The sequence below is a fragment of the Aethalodelphis obliquidens genome, unplaced genomic scaffold (assembly GCF_003676395.1).
Source record: "Aethalodelphis obliquidens isolate GAN/ISIS:26980383/991018 unplaced genomic scaffold, ASM367639v1 scaffold16, whole genome shotgun sequence".
Lineage (NCBI taxonomy): Eukaryota > Metazoa > Chordata > Mammalia > Artiodactyla > Delphinidae > Aethalodelphis > Aethalodelphis obliquidens.
Window position 1 is genome coordinate 29,334,409 of NW_020837960.1, and position 15,827 is coordinate 29,350,235.

Here is a 15,827-nt window from a genome sequence, read left to right on the forward strand (position 1 = left end):
CAGATTATTTCCCACCCTTGCCCAATCTACCAATCATAGCAAAGGATGCAGTTGTCTCATGAATTACTAAAAACATCTAGGAAGAGGCCAAGTCCTCCCTTCACTCCCACCTTTCTTGTCTAGACTATCCACAGCCTATCTGGGCTCATGCTCTATTGCATCTCTCCCTCGCCCCCAATCACAGGTGTGCATACACATTCCTTTCAATTCCCTTGATCAAAGTCCTTGTCTAGGCCTCTGATTATCTCATAGTTTCCTCACTTTCAATGTTGGTTCAATTAAAAGGAAAAAAACCCCACAAAAACCTAAAATAGTCAACCTCGAGGACAAAGGAACAAGAACCACTCAAATCAGTTTAAATAAAAGAGGGAATTTATTAGAAGAATACAGTTTCTTGCAGGGACTCCAACAGCTGAAATGGGTTAAGAGCTAGAAGCAGGCCTCTCTGCAGGACAGATCATGTAATAACAAACGTTTACTTCTGGGTTTTGCAAGAGCACGAATAGAATATCCTAGTGGTCAGTCCTCCCTGTATAGTGCATAAGGGACTAGAATGTGGCTTCATTTCTGCTGGCTTTTTGATCCTTATATTCCTTTATGCTGGCCTCAAACTTGTCAAGCACATGCTGGCAGACATTCATGAGCTCAGTCAGGCCTCTCTGAAAGGGCTCAACAGCTGGAAGGGCACCTCGAGTCTGTATGCGCAAATTAATTTTGCTCTCTGAAGGATGGGTTGTAGTATAACCACAAAACTCCACTTCCGGGTTCTTCATGATCATGTAACGAAGAGAATTTCCTAGGGTATGGTCCTCCTCGTGCAATACAAATGTCACACAGTGTCTATCTGTCCCAGCTGCCTGGACCATTTCCAGGGCTGTCTTCCTCTCGCCTTCAGCCATTGGGGTCTTCAATCCAGATATTTTTCTACACACATATTTTTTATAAAAATGAGATCACACTGAATACGGTTTTGTAACTAGCTTTTTTTCATCTACTATATCACAGTTGCAACACGTTATTACTCTAATGCACTCCAATTACACAGAACGATTAGCATTAGCCCTTATTATTTTCCTGCCTCCACTTATTCTACCAGTCAATAATTTATTGCCTCCAATTTCTCCCTCTTCCATTTGGCCGTCCACATGGCCACAAGGGGAGTGTCCTTAAAACAAAAAAGTTTGCTAAAATTTTCTTTTGGTAGGCTCACAAGAAAGGAATAGGATTAGAATAGGGTGGGTCTTGCTAAAGGATGAAAAGGAAGTTGAAAGGCGTGGAAAAGCGCAGATTATAATAAAAATAGAAACTAAAGATCATCAACGTGCAGGGCCAACTAGGGCTTCCGTTTGCAGGAGGTAAGGAAATTAGAATGGAAAGTCTGAGAAGAGCACCAAGCAGGAGGGAGAAAGCGCTCAGCGCACAGAGTGGATCAATTAGCGCTCGGCACAGAGGAGGGACTTGGGCCCGACCAACACACCACCCCCATCGCTCGGGGAACAGTGGCCTGGTGCACGTTAGCTTTATTTGCTCTTCCTGTTCCAAATGGGGGTGGGCAGTTAGGGAGCTTAACTCTGGTCTCACAACTCGTGTTCCCTCCTTGATATCGAGTGTACTGAGAGTCTCCACTCAAGCAACCCAGGTGTCCCCCCCTCCCTTCCCGATCGGGGCCCCTCTCCCCGCCCTGGCGCCCACTGCTCCCTCCTCGACTGTCCTCCCAGCCAGGCCCTCGCTGCCAGGCCGGGCCGCGGAGGCTAAGGCCCCGGTCGGCCGCGGGCTCCCGGCGCAGGGCGCGGCCAGCTCCTCCCGTCCCCTTCCTCGGCCGTTACCTCTCCAGCTCCTGGTCGTCTTCCATGGCGGGGGCGACTTCCGGGATCCTCAGGTGGTGCTGACGGGCCGGAGGCGCTGCCCCATACCTCGAAGCGAGCAGGCGCCGCAGGAAGGAAGGACTGACGGGAGGAGCGCGGACGGAAGGAGGGAGGAGGAGCCGCAGCGGCGCGGCAGGGCCCGGCCACTGGGCGGGGCGTGGAGGCTCCGCCTCGGAGCCTCGCCCACGGGCCCCGCCCCCGGCGCGCGGAGGGCGGCGGCCAGGCCTGAGCGGTTCACCTGCGCTCCCGAGCGAGTCGGCCCGCAGAGCTAGTCGGGAGACTGGTGCGGTCGGGCTCCTGCCCCGCCCCGAGGCCGAGACCGGCCAGTGGGCGCCGGAGCTCAGCCCTCGGCACCTTCCCTCCAGGTGATGGCGAAGGGGGCGGGGCCTTACTTGCCGCCCTCAGATCACCTTCCTTCTCGGTGCCAGTATCGGGCCTCTTTCTGACTTGCTGCTGGCTCGGTGGGTGACGGGATTAATCCCAGGAAGGACCTCGCTTCCCGGGGACGGGGGCGTTCATGGCACGACAGACTTACACTATAGTTGAGCAACACACTTTGAAGAATTTCACCACAGAATAGCATGGGTGTAACACGGTATTTGTCTCATCTGGGATCTTGCAGCTGCACAGCTCAACTGGGTCAAAGGACAAGCGTTTGTTTTTTATCTTTGGGGGGAGGGGAGGAGTGAGAGTTTGGAAGGAAACTGTCCCCACTCCCCATCTTTTCTCTTCTAGGATCTCTTTCTACCCCTGGAGTATGTCCTGCCTCGCTTCGGACGTCCTTTTCCCTTTACCCTTTTGGCCTCTTAAACCTCCTCACCTGCGGAACATCCCGCTCACCTTTGTTCTCAGGTGCCCCTGCCCCCGCCTCGGCAACCTTTCACCACCCAGACTCGCTCTCCGCCCTCCTTCTCCCTTCGTACCTCTCCGCTCTCGGTCCCCTCAGGTGTTCTTCTTCGCCAATAACCCTCTCCCCTCCTGGTGGTCCTGCTCCCCTCGCCCCCATCACCCCGGACAGCCCCGGTCCCTACCTCCGACCCCCGCAGTCCTCCCACCCGACACTCCCACAGTTGTCTTCCTGCGCCACCTCTTCTCCTCACCCCACCCCCGATCCCCTAGATGTTCACCACCTCCCCCAGCTGTTCCCCTCTCCTCCCGCCGTCGGCGGTGAGCGCAAGAGGCACTTCCCGAGCGCGGGCAAATCAGGCGGGCTGCTTGTACAGCCGAGGGGTGGGGGAGGGCGGGCGGCGAGGGGCGGTGCGGGCTCACTCTAACTCCTAGTGACGGCCCAGGCCTGGCCCGCCCCCTGAGCTCTAGGATAGGCGGAGCCTACCTCTGGCCCGCCCCCTCCCGCCCTGTGCTGTCGCCGATTGGCTCGGGTGCGTGTCGGGTTGCGCGGCTTGGCCCTGGCGTTCGCCCGCGGGAAGGCAGCAGGGGCGGTTGAGAAGTGAAGTCTTGGCCAGAGTTTGCTTCTTGCCAGGAAATCGGCGGCGGCGGCGGCGATTCCCGGCGGAGCGGAGGCCGGCCGGCCCCGCGCTCCTTCAGCGGGCCGCGGAAGCGGAGCAGACGCTGGGCTGCGGCGCCGGGAGCCGGGCGTGCCCGGGCAGGCGCGCTCCCCCGGTGAGTAACTTTGCCCTGCCCGCCTCGCTCTGCGCCGGCTCGCGGGTCCGGCCGCGCCTCAGGTGCGGGCGGCGTGGGGTGTGGGGCGGGCGGCGTGGGGTGTGGGGCGGCCGGAGCGGCGCCGCGGCGTCTTCCGCGCTCTCCTCGCCCGGCCGGGCTGCGGGGACGCGAACCGGTGTGGGGCCGCCGCGCTGGTCCAGGGAGGAGGGCGCGGGCTGCCGGCGCCGGGTGCCCGCCGTTGTTACCGTTTGGTGGTTCCGGCCACCGTCTCGCTGGTCTTCGCGTCGCTTGCTCCAATTTTAGGGAGGGGAGAGGTGGGGATGAGTTTTCTGTTCCCTGCGTGTATGTTGCCGTGAATGAGAGTGCCGCCAGCTGCCTTACCTCGGTCTTGTTCCCTGCAAAGGAGTGGGGAGAGATCATACCCTCGGTCCCAGCCTGTTGCCTGTGAATTCTCACCCTTCCCTTTAGACTGGAGAGGGTGGGAGAGAGATTTGACGTCTTCGAGGGAGGAATTTCAAAATTCGGATCTTGATTTGGAAGCCGTCGCACCCAGAGCACCATTCAGGACAGACATCACTCGCTTTTCAGAGCTTCATGCCCTGTTTTAGACGAAGGACTTTCCACTTAGATGTAGTGTTTCTTCTGATGTTTCTGTGTACATTTAAGGTTATGAATTAGGACGTTCGTATCTGCCAGGAGCTACAGTACACTCATGCGTGGCCTTAACTGTGTAGCTGTTTTCTTTTTAAATCACAGAAACGAAATTGAATGAAAAGCAGCGGCGGTTCGAGGAGGAAACAGTTGTGAGCTCCGGTTGACTGGAACTGTCTTCACTTTAAGAATTTCACATTCTTGCCGCAGTGGTACTTATCTGTAGATTGGCTTTCGTCCCAGGACAGATTTTGATTTTTATTTATTTACTTTTTTTCTTGCTTGTACTGTGACGCAGCACTGATAAAGTTGATCTCAGTAGGTCAATTTTATTTCCTTGGATAGATTTGATTTCCATCTCCACACCCCTTTAGAAAATGGACTTTGATCTTGTATCCTTTTTGGCCTGTCAGAGCTTTCTTGAGCCACGAATAACAAAAGTTTTGCCTTTTTAGCTTGTCCAAGTCCCACACATGAGTTTTCCCATAGGGGTAAAATGTAGGCCAACTCGGAACCGAAGTAGAGTAACACTGCTTTTAATTTGTCCCACCTGTGTGTTAGCAGTCATAATTCTGTGACTTGTTCCTGTCTTTTTCTCATCGGGTTATACAGTTTTCATTATTTATTCATCTAGCAAATGGGTGTCTTCTGTGTGCCGGGCGTGGATGGCAGAGGTCAGCTCTTGCCCTGAACTGGCTCATGGTGTACCAGCTACCTGAAAGCAATTTGAACAGGTGCTGTGGGAACTTAAATGTGGGAGCATTTCTGCCCGGAGCTTGTTAAGGAAGACCTCACACAGACACTTCCAACTGCTGAGAGATTTTCATTCTAGGCAAAGGGGCTGGCGTGTACGGTGTTGCTTTATGAGAGCTGCATATGGTTCCTCTGGCTGAAGCACACAGTGTCTGGGGTTGGAGTCGTGGCCAGGGCCTGGTGTATTATTCATTTCCGAGCACTTAGCACTTTGCCTTGCTTACAGTGGGCACTCAAATATTTATTGAACTGACTTGAATGGAAACATGAAGGATTTTGTATGCCGCATTAAGAAATTTGGGCTTTATCCAGTCAGTGAATACAGAGCTGCTAATTTTAAGTAGGAGAGTGTCGTGATAACATGTACATTCCAGAAGGATAACTGTGGCAGTCTGGAGGATGGTGAGGGTCCAGATGGGAAGTAGGGAGACAGAGCAGGAGCTGTTATACTGTAGGGTTTAAGTGCGCAGCACTTTTCGATTCACGTTATCTGGGTTTGAATCTGGCTCTGTTGCTCATTATGTAACCTCTTTCTTCCTTAGGTTCTTCGTCTCATAGGGTTTGGGGGATAAAACTTGAAAAACATGTATGCTACTTAGAATAGTGCTTGGCGCATAGGAAGAACTTGGTAGATGCTCGTTGTTATTCTGCGTGAGGGCAGTGGAAGTAGAGATGGTGCGGCCCTTGGGAGGTGTGATTGGTTGGATTAGGTAAGTGACTGCATCTGATTAATGAGAGAGGGGTGATTCCTAGATGTTTTGACTTGAGGGCATTGGAGTATACTGGTTAAGGTGGCTGTGAACAGGGATTGAATTCCATCACTTACCCTTAGAATTACTATCCTAACTGAACTTTGGTTCCCTAATATTTAGAAAACGATGTACTTGTCTAGTAGGGTTGAGGATCAAATGAAATTATGCGTGTAATGCCCTTGGCGAGTACCTGGCACATTACACGTGCTTAATAAATATTAGTTGTTCCTGTCGTGGTGATAACATCAACGAGCCAGCGGAATGCTGGAAGTTATGAGAAGGAAGAGTTAAAAACAATTGGTGGTAGGAATAGGGAAAGGAAGATAGTTTTGGACCAACCCATTGCGGTGCTCATGGGTGATTGAGAAGTCTGTGATGCAGTTGTTGGATGGATGTGTCTGGCAGGAGCTAGGAAAGAATGGAAAAGAAAAACAAGAGTTCACATAAAGCCGTGTGGGTGTGGTCAGCTTTATGGAAGATTTGGGGGAAGGGGGACAGAGAAGAGGTTTACATACGGCAGTGCCAGGAGTGTTGGTGTCGGATATTGGGCATCTCTAGCCTTAAAATGCATTTTGGCCACCATCACAAGGGAACTCCAGGCTCCTATAATCAGGTTGGCTCTATGCCCTTCTCCCCCTCCTCTTCTTCTCCTTGCTGATCGCGCCCCCAAAATCCAAGTACTTTTTAATTTTGTTATGCAGAGCCATTTAACTCTTCCTGTTTATGGGGCTAAAGTTCACTCTAGGCCCACCTTCCTATGCAAAATCCAAGGTTTCTAGAAGAATCAAAGTTCTCATTTCATAGGTTTACTTAGGAAGTAATGTTGGTTCTAAAATATATATATATATATGTATATATAAATACGTTATGTATATCTGTGTATATCTTCATGTAAAATTATAGTTGTAGAAGACTTAGCCAGGCCTCAAATGACCCTGTTAAGGGGCCTGGGAGATTTACAAAATAAATCCCCTTTAGCTTTCCTGTCATGTCTCTTTTCCTCAGAAAGTACAAAAGAGTAGAAAAATCTGTGATTATGTAAGTTGTTTGGTTGGATAGAAGAAATGGCTATTTTGTGTATTAACTGATGAGAAGTTGTTAAGAGGAGTTTTTTAAGAAGCAAATGTTCATGATATACGTTCTGGTGATAAATGCATCTAGTTAGTATGTTTTTAAAGAGGCAGGTATTGTAGGCTCTGTCCTTCAGAATGTATGCTTCATAAGAGCAGGGATCCTGATTTGCTCACCGAAGGAGAGTCCCCAAGTACTAGAACCATAAATATTAATGTATGCATGAATAAATGAACTGGATCCACTGGCTTTGATCTGTCTTGGCCCACAGACTTATTGAAATCTTTGGAGCAATCACTGGTCAGAGGGAAAACAAAAAAGGGATTTGAACCAGCAAAGAAGCTTAAAGTAATTCATGTTCTTGTAGGATACCGGAACTGTAACAGAATTTATAGCTATTAAGATTCAGTGATTTTAATGCCAGCTGCTATAGTTATTTGCATGATTCCCTCCTTTTCCCCCCTTTACTGTGAAAGTTGTGGGGTGTAGTAGGGAGGAACAGACTTATGTAGGGATATTGCTTTGTTCAGAGTTAAACTGATGACAGCTGTGTCATAACTTTGTCCTCTTATTAGCAAAACTCCAGAGCAGATAAGAGATTGATAAGAAAAGCTGAAAAGATAGGAATAGAAGAAGTGGTGTGGGCAGAGAGGGTCGAGCATAGTTTATGCCTCTATCTCCCCAGCCTCGAGATTTAATACTATTACTTCTGATAATCAGGATCCCTCGGTGGAGAAATTATGTAGGGGAAATTTTTTTTTCTCAGAATTGGACTGGGAAGGAGAAATGAGAAATAGAAACAAGTGTGGAAAATAGGAATAGGCAAATAAAACTTTACGTACTATGTATATATACAGGTATACTGTAGGAATTACATATATCGTGTGTTTCTGTGCTTCTTTATATAGATGAGTATATTATAAACTATCATGTGTCTACTTAAAAAGCATACCACTTTTATGTAAACAAATGATGTTTTAATTTTTTCCTCTATTGAAAGAGTAATCTTAGAGTTCTTTTAAATAACAAATTGCCCTAAAGTGTATAATGGGGGCCGTTGTAAAAAATGTTCATAACCAAGTTATTAAAACAAGGTGTTATTAAAACAAGGTGTTATTAAACAAGGTGTACTTGGCTTTAGTAAAGCTTCCAAAGGCTCTGTTGGTTATTACTTTGTTTTATAGGTAAAAATAAAGTGAGTCTGGTATGTATTTATACCCCTTCCCCCACTCACCCCCCAAAGTTGGGATTTTGGCTACCAGTATTAAAAATTAATCCTTCATCAGAGTTCTTAATCCTGTTCAGTTAAACTACATAGTTATTGAACCAGTAAATTGGAGTCCTTCGCTTATATCTTTTTTCATTGTTTTATTGTGACTATTTCCACTTTTCTTTCACATGATTTTAATGTTTGCAGTTTGACTTTCAATTTAATTTTGTATTCAGCAAGCAGCATACATGATATGATCAACACTGGGCTGGCTGTGAGGGACACAAAAGATTCTCTGCCCTTGGAGAACTTAAAATCTTAAAAGACATTCAGTCGTGGAGTTAATCATTCCGAGGCAAGAGGTAGATGGGCCCCAGGTTAGACATTTACGACTAGTCTCCTGTTGACTCTTTGAGACAAAGATAATAACAGGAACAGGGTAAGCGACTGGACTTTGTCTCCTGTGGACCCTTCGAGATAACGGTAATGGCAGGAGCAAAGAGGGACTAAGCCCTGCTTAGGTCAGGAGGCCACATATTTCTCATTCTTGGGGTCAAGGCGACCTCCCACACTGCACTTGCACAGAAGGGGTCCTCAGGGGAGGGGACAGTAGCCCATAATCTGTCCTGCCAACCTCCCAGAGACCCTCACACTGGAATCCATCTTGGCTAAAAGATACACGAGCATACGGGGGAGGGCCCTGAGTCAGACCAAGTATGGGATGGAAGCAAGATGATTGGGCAGAGGAAAACAAAGACCTGGAAAACTGCCCCTATATAAGCAATTTAAGCCACCCCAAAAGCATGTGACTTTCTCTGAGCCTGCCCATGTGTCTGCTTTTCTAATAAACACCTGTTTCACTATTTTCTGTCTCTTTGCTAAAATTCTTTTTACAAAGGAGACAAGAGCCAGGGCCCTGCTTCTAGCCACTAGTGCCTGGTGGTCGAGTGGTTAGGAGTTGGCGCTTTCACTGCCCAGGTCTGGGTTTGAGTCCCGCTCTGGGAACTGAGATCCTGCTTCAAGCTGCCGCCCACTGTGGCCGCCTCACATCAATTCAAAGCAGGTTGATGAATACCTCTGACTTCTAATACCTGGCTCCCCAACTCCGTGGCCTTCACTTCCACTGTATTTTGACATTACACCCTGTTTTCCACATTAGAGACCTTACATTTATGTACCAGTTCTCTGACTGCAGCCTCCTAGCCTATCCTTCCAGCTCTCTCACACCCACAAGTGCTCTTTTGGTGCCCTTCCTCTGGGCAGAGATGGTTTGCCAATCCGTTTATTCCACCCCACCTCCCGTTCTCTGTTGTATTAACATCTGTGGAATCTATATGCTTTCACCGGCACCTTGCTTCTCTTGAACTTGCTTTTGTTCAGTGCCTGCCAGATAACGACCCTGCTGGATTAACTGCTTCTCCTTGAGTTGCTTTGGCAACGCTGTTAGAAAGCCAGGCCCTCAGTGCAGGGCATCACCTCTCAAACAACCCGTCCCCTGCACTCCCCTCAGTCAATTATGTTTATTTGGCATCTACTGAGTGCTCTGACGCTGAGCTAAGAATTCGGCAGGCAGAGGTATCCTCATAGAGCTTACATTCTAGAGGAGATAGACATTCATCAAATAATAGCACACGTTATAGTTATAAAGTACGGTAAGTGCTTTGAAGAAATAGTGTAGGGCTGTGCTGTAGTCACCTGCACTTGTGGCTCTTGAAACGTGCGTGGTCTGAATTGAGATGCGCTGTGTCACTACACGCCAGATTTTCAAGACTTAGTATCAAAAAGGATAAAATAGCTCAATAATTTTTGTATATGGATTACATGTTGAAATGGTGATATCCTGGATATGTTGGATTAAATAAAATATTAAAAATAGTTCATTCACTTGGCTACTAGAACATTTAAAATGGTGCGTGTGGTTCACATTCTGTTTCTGTTGGGTAGCAGTGGCACGGGGTGTTGTCTGGGGTATAACAAAGGGAACTAACCTAGTCTCTGGGGAGCTGGGTGTCGCTGAACCCGCCCTGAGGAAGTTGTCTTTGAAACAGGTATCTGGTTGAGTAGATGTCATACAGGTAAACCCTTCTCAGGCGAAGCAGTCAGAGGTGGAGATTGCACTTTGCAGGAGGGTAAAGAGGTGGGTGGGAGAGAGCTGGGGAAGAGTGGTGTGACATGGGGCCTGGGAGGTAGACAGGGCCGGTCATGTGGGCCTTGTTGGCCCTAATCAGGGTTTGTTCTTGTCTCACTTATGGATTATTCTAGACCATCGTCATTCACAAACTCTTTATCAATCCCCCACTTCTGCAGCCTGCAGAGAATCTGGTCAGTTCATGAGGATCTGATTTGATTCAGCAGATTTCTGTCCCTCCCCTTCCCAGCTTGTCTAGGTAAGTCTCAGGTCTGTTAAAGGCTCATTTTTCCACGTGTGCCCTTGATCCCATCCTTCAGAGTCTCTTAGGAGAGCTTCATCAGTTAACTGCCTTCTGTATTTAATCTGTCTCCCTGCTGGCTTTTTCACCTGTAAGTATGCTCCAGTCCCAGACTCATAAAACAAAGCTCCGTTGACCCCGCAGCCCCTCTAGTTACTGTTCTTAAAGCATGACAAAATATTTTAAAGTTGAATATTTTATTGAAAGCAGTATATTCAAAATGTATTAATAGGTAGTCAATACAAAATTATTAACAAGACATTTGACTTTTTTCATATTACGTGTTTGAAATCTGGTTATACAGTCGACTGACGCTTGAACAACATAGGGATTAAGGGCGCTGACCCTCCCAGGCAGTTGAAAGTCCACAGATAACTTACAGTCGGCCCTCCTTGTCCACAGTTCCTCTCTATCTGGTGATTCGACCAAATGCAGACCATGTAGTACCATAGTACTTACTATTGCAAACAATCTGTGTATAAGCGGACCCACGCGGTTCAAACTTGTGTTGTTTAAGGCTCAACTGTATTTTACACGTGTAGCCTATCTCAGTGCAGATGCTACATTTTCAGTGGGTAAAGTAAAAGGAATCTTATCAAAATAATAATAATTTAACAAAAATATTTTATACTGCTTCGGTTTTTATTGTGGTAAAAAACATATCTCATAAAATTTACCATCTTAACCACTTCTAAGTGCATAGTTAAGTAGTATTAAGTATATTCACATTGTTGCATAACAGATCTCCAGAACTTTTTCATCTTGCAGAACTAAAACTCTGTACGCGTGACAACAGCTCCCCATTTTCCCCTCCCCTTTGCCTCTGGGAACCATCGTTCTATTTTCTGTTTATGTGGATTTGGTTACTTTAGATACCTCATATAGTTAGAACCATATAGTACTTGTCTTTTTGTGACTGGCTTATTTCACTTAGTATAGTATAATGACCTCACGATTCATCCATGCTGTAGTATGTGACAGGATTTTCTTCCTTTTAAAGGCTGAATACTCCACTGTATGTATATGACACATTTTGTTTATCCATTCATCTGTTGATGGACATGTGGGTTGTTGCTTCTCCCTCTTGGCTATTGTGGATAGTGCTGCAGTGAATGTGAGTGTGCAGATATCTCTTTGAAGGTCTGCTTTCAATTCTTCTGGATCCCAGGTCTTTCAGTCCCAGAAGTGGGATTGCTGGATCATGTGGTAGTTCTACTCTTAATTTCTTTAGAAAACCCCTGAACTGTTTTCCATAGCTGCTGAACCATTTTACAATACTCAAGGGTTCCGGTTTCTCTGCATCCTCACCAACGTTGTTATTCCCTCTTTTCTGATAGTAGCCATCTTACCAGGTATGTAGTGATATCTTATTGTGGTTTTGATTTGTGTTTCTCTGGTGATGAGTGATGTTGAGCATCTTCTCATTATGCTTGTTGACCACTTGTACATCATCTTTGGGTTCTATTCAAGTCTTTGGCCCATTTTTAAACTGGGTTATTTGATTTTTGTTGTTGATTTGTAGGCATTCTTTATATATTCTGGATATTATCCCTTTATCAGATATATTATTTGCAACTATTTTCTCCCATTCCTTAGTTTGCCTTTTCACTTCATTGTGTCCTTTGATGTGCAGAAGTTTTTGAGTTTGATATAGTCCCATGATTTGTCTATTTTTGCTTTTGTTGCCTGTGCTTTTGGTCTCCTATTCAAGAAATCTCTGCCAAATCCAATGTCATGAAACTTTCTCCCTATATTTTTGTTCTAGGAGTTTTATCGTTTCTTAAATGCATTTGAGTCAAATTTTAGATATGGTGTAAGTAAGGGTCCAAACAAAATATTTTGAACATATTTCTGAGACCTTATGTAAATAAGAGGGAAAGTTGTGAAATACATGGAGTAGTTTTAGTTTGGGGGGGATGGATGACATTGCTTAAGGACACAGTTCTCAAATGGTGCTTCTTATAGGTGATCCTTGAACAACGGGGGTTTGAACTCTGTGTGCCCACTTATATATGGATTTTCCTTTTCGATAAATAGTGCTACAGTACTACTCGGCCTGCAGTTAGGGAACCACAGATACCCAGGGCCCTCCTCAAAGTTTAACGGATTTTCAACTGCAGCAGTGGGGGGAGCATTGGCACCCGAGCCCGCTCATTATTCAAGGGTCAACTGTAGCATATTCTAGTGTGAATTTCTCTTCCCTTTTTGTTTCTTATAGTTGTGAGACACCAGTATGGAAACAGTCAGTAATCTAGGGCTAGCTGAAGCTAAAAAATAAGGTGACTGGGGAGAAGCCAGGTATCAGACTGCATGTGGTTGCATCCTGTGTCTTTCCTACTAAATACGTACTGTGTGCAGTCAGTAGTCTGCCTTTGAAGACCATTCTGTCAGGGCCATTTAGTAAAATTTCAGAAATATCCAGAGCAATTAGATCTCATATGAAATATTTATCAATCTCATTAATTTCTCTAATTTTAGGCTCTGCTTTTGTTATAGATGAGATACATTAACTGATACTTCAATAGACTAATTTCAGAGTTTGGTAAAAATAGATGTAATTTTTCTCGGTCTCTGACTTGTTCTTTTTCCAGGTGTGTGGAGCATATTTGCAGCATATTTGAATGATTTGTCCACCTTGGAAGGTATATTAATAAAGCATTCAGGATTTATTCTGTGAGTCTGGATGGTGAGTTTTAATGGTATGGTAGCTATTTACACAAAGGACTAAAATTTTTTTTAATGAATCCATTTTGTAGGATACAGAAGGATGATACAATCTCAGCTTTCAACTAACTTTTGAAAGTTTTCAATTAACTTTTTTGTTGCTTTATTTTTGGCTGCGTTGGGTCTTTGTTGCTGTGTGCGGGCTGTCTCTTGTGGCGAGAGGGGGCAGCTCTTCATTGTGGTGCGCGCGCTTCTCATTGCAGTGGCTTCTGTTGTTGTGGAGCACGGGCTCTAGGCGCACGGGCTTCAGTAGTAGTGGCACGTGGGCTCAGTAGTTGTGGCACACGGGCTTAGTTGCTCCATGGCATGTGGGATCTTCCCAGACTAGGGCTCGAACCCATGTCCCCTGCATTAGCAGGCAGATTCTTAACCACTATGCCACCAGGGAAGTCCCCTAACTTTTTTTCTTATAAAAGGTTTACATGTTATAAAGTTGCTCAGTGTGATTTTAGTCTTTCTAACTGTGACAATGTGACTTAATTTTCTTTATTTATAGTTTGGATTCACAGGCAGTAAATCAAACCTGGTCCTGGAGGAAATCAAAGTAGACCATTAAGTAGCTCTTAAAATGCTTAGGCATAGTACAGCATTCTTTACATGTCCATAAAGAATTACTCTGTTGGTTACTTGAACCTTTTGAAAACAAAATTGCTCTGTTAATAAAAAAGAAAGAAATTGCTCTCAAAGTATACTAGGATTTATGGAAAGATATCTATCTGGGAGATAAAGCTTAATATTCTTAGTAATATTTCTAATTCAGTTTTAAAGTAATAAAGTTTTAAAGTGACATCTTCATCTTAAAGAATATCTTTCTATTTTTTAATAGAAAATTGAAAAAATCAGAAATTGAGATAAATCAGATTACAGTTTCATTACAATTACTATATTTCGATGCAAATATGATATTTAAATGGTAAAGCATAAGCATAGAGAGCTCTGTGGCAAGGCAAAAGTTAACAATTATTATTATAAATTGTAGGTAAAGAGGAGTCTCAAGAGAAAAGAAATTTCAGCAGTTTTGCAATTGTGCCGGTCCGAGATAGCTAAGTAATAATTATGTGTCTTTTCTCCCGCTGGATATTTATTGAATGTCTGTTATACGCCAGGCACTGTTCTAGATGGTGAGACTCTTCAGTGAACAAGACAAGTGGGATCCCTGTGCTTATGGAGTTTACATGCTGATGGGGGCAGGCGAGCAGATAATTGAGAGGGATAATGGCAAACGCTAGGAAGAAAATGACAATGTGGTCAGATCTCAGTGATCTGTTTACCGATGACTAAAATCTACAGCTGGTCCTCAGATTCAGCTATTAGCTTGCCTTCTTCACCAGGAAAACTTTTAGCTAACACTGCCAGAAAGACACAAATAGTGCCATCTCTGTTTCTTGCCCTTTCGTACCCTCTCCTGGAGATTTCTCCCTCAGTGAAATGACTAAGTAGCAAAAGTAGGAAGGAAGGAAGAGAAGCCAGGCATCCAGAAAATCATTTCTCAGATAATTTGGCTTTGCGTGAAGCTGAGACTTTGTACCTGTCAGTATCTCAACAGTACTTACTATTCATATGTTCTGAATTAAGAAAAACAAAGACCTACCAGTTATTAGAAGAAGGACCAAGGGAAAATGATTTTATCAATCCTTACAGTTTTATTTTAAATTTTCTCACGTCTTTTCAAAAAACTATCATCTATCTCACCTTATGAAGAGCTCTTGATCTGTAACTCAGCTGATTAGACAGTCTTTACAATTGATGTGTAGGACTTTTGTATCCTGCTTTCTTTGGTACGTAAGAATTTGGAGTGTGACCCATGACTCATCAGTTGACATTGTAGTGCATTTTTAGAAGCAGAATGCAATAGCAGATTTCCCTTGAGCAGCAGTAATGAAAGTATTTACAAGAAAACACAAATTTGTCTGTATCTGCTCGTGTTATTACAGCTGTATGTTAAATTGATTCTTAGAAAAGTGTTCCAACCCTGGACATTTCAAAGAGTATGAATAGAATAGGTATAAAACTATGTTATATGTCCTGAAAAAAGATTCTCATTATGCAGCAGTAACTGCATTTCTCCCTTTTTTAGGGTATGAAGTCACTTTGTAGATAAATATGATCTTAATATGTAGGCTTGTGTTTTACCTAATTATTTTTGGAACAGATGAAGCAGTGAAGAAAAAGCATTGTCTTGGGCATACTACTTTATTTCTAGTGCTCCACAAAATTGTTTTTATTTTTGATGTGGACATCTTGTTTGTTCGCTTAGCTTTTTTTTTTTTTTTTTTTTTTGCGGTACGCGGGCCTCTCCGATCCGTGTGGGATCTTCCCGGACCGGGGCACGAACCCGCGTCCCCTGCATCGGCAGGCGGACTCTCAGCCACTGCGCCACCAGGGAAGACCTCGCTTAGCTTTTTAATTTCATGTATATGAGAACCAAGCTTGGCTGCTAGAATTTCTACCTCCTATTTTATTTCCTTTTGTATGTGCTTCCACTATGGTATACCCCCACGCACATAAAAGTCATTCTGTACAAATAGATAAGTAATGAAAGTGAGACTTGCACTCCTTTTTTCTAGCCACCCAGCTGCTCCAGAGTTGACTACCATTAGGAGGTTTTGTATATCCTTCTAGGCATGCTTTGTGCATATACACTCATGTATGTATCTGTATAGACAGATATTTTTAAACCATACAGTTCTGTGCTTTGATTTAAATTAGCTCAAAATTTGTGTTAAGTTGCTAGTCTTTTTGAAATTTAACT

General features: G+C 44.9%; 3 protein-coding genes across 8 annotated transcripts in view; 1 reads left to right on the forward strand and 2 right to left on the reverse strand.

Moving 5' to 3' along the window:
* Nucleotides 1-1,929, reverse strand: part of LOC113625741 (protein POLR1D-like) — a 56,441-nt gene extending 54,512 nt beyond the window's left edge. For all 3 annotated transcript variants that reach the window (XM_027116619.1, XM_027116616.1, XM_027116617.1), the window contains exon 1: nucleotides 1,827-1,929. In XM_027116619.1, coding sequence (XP_026972420.1) covers nucleotides 1,827-1,852 — 26 coding nt within the window. In that variant the 5' untranslated portion in view covers nucleotides 1,853-1,929. The remainder of the gene's footprint in view (nucleotides 1-1,826) is intronic.
* On the reverse strand, nucleotides 351-1,973 carry LOC113625742 (DNA-directed RNA polymerases I and III subunit RPAC2). Its single transcript, XM_027116620.1, has 2 exons — nucleotides 1,827-1,973; nucleotides 351-924 (listed from the first exon to the last, which is right to left on the reverse strand). Exons 1-2 carry the CDS (start codon nucleotides 1,850-1,852, stop codon nucleotides 549-551), a joined length of 402 nt encoding a protein of 133 aa, XP_026972421.1. The 5' UTR covers nucleotides 1,853-1,973; the 3' UTR covers nucleotides 351-548.
* Nucleotides 1,974-3,296: 1,323 nt separating this feature from the next.
* Nucleotides 3,297-15,827, forward strand: part of LNX2 (ligand of numb-protein X 2) — an 87,030-nt gene continuing 74,499 nt past the window's right edge. For 2 of the 4 annotated variants that reach the window (XR_003434832.1, XM_027116615.1), the window contains exon 1: nucleotides 3,297-3,485. The gene's annotated coding sequence lies outside the window, so the exon portion shown is untranslated. The remainder of the gene's footprint in view (nucleotides 3,486-15,827) is intronic. The other 2 variants (XM_027116614.1, XM_027116612.1) reach the window with 2 other exon arrangements.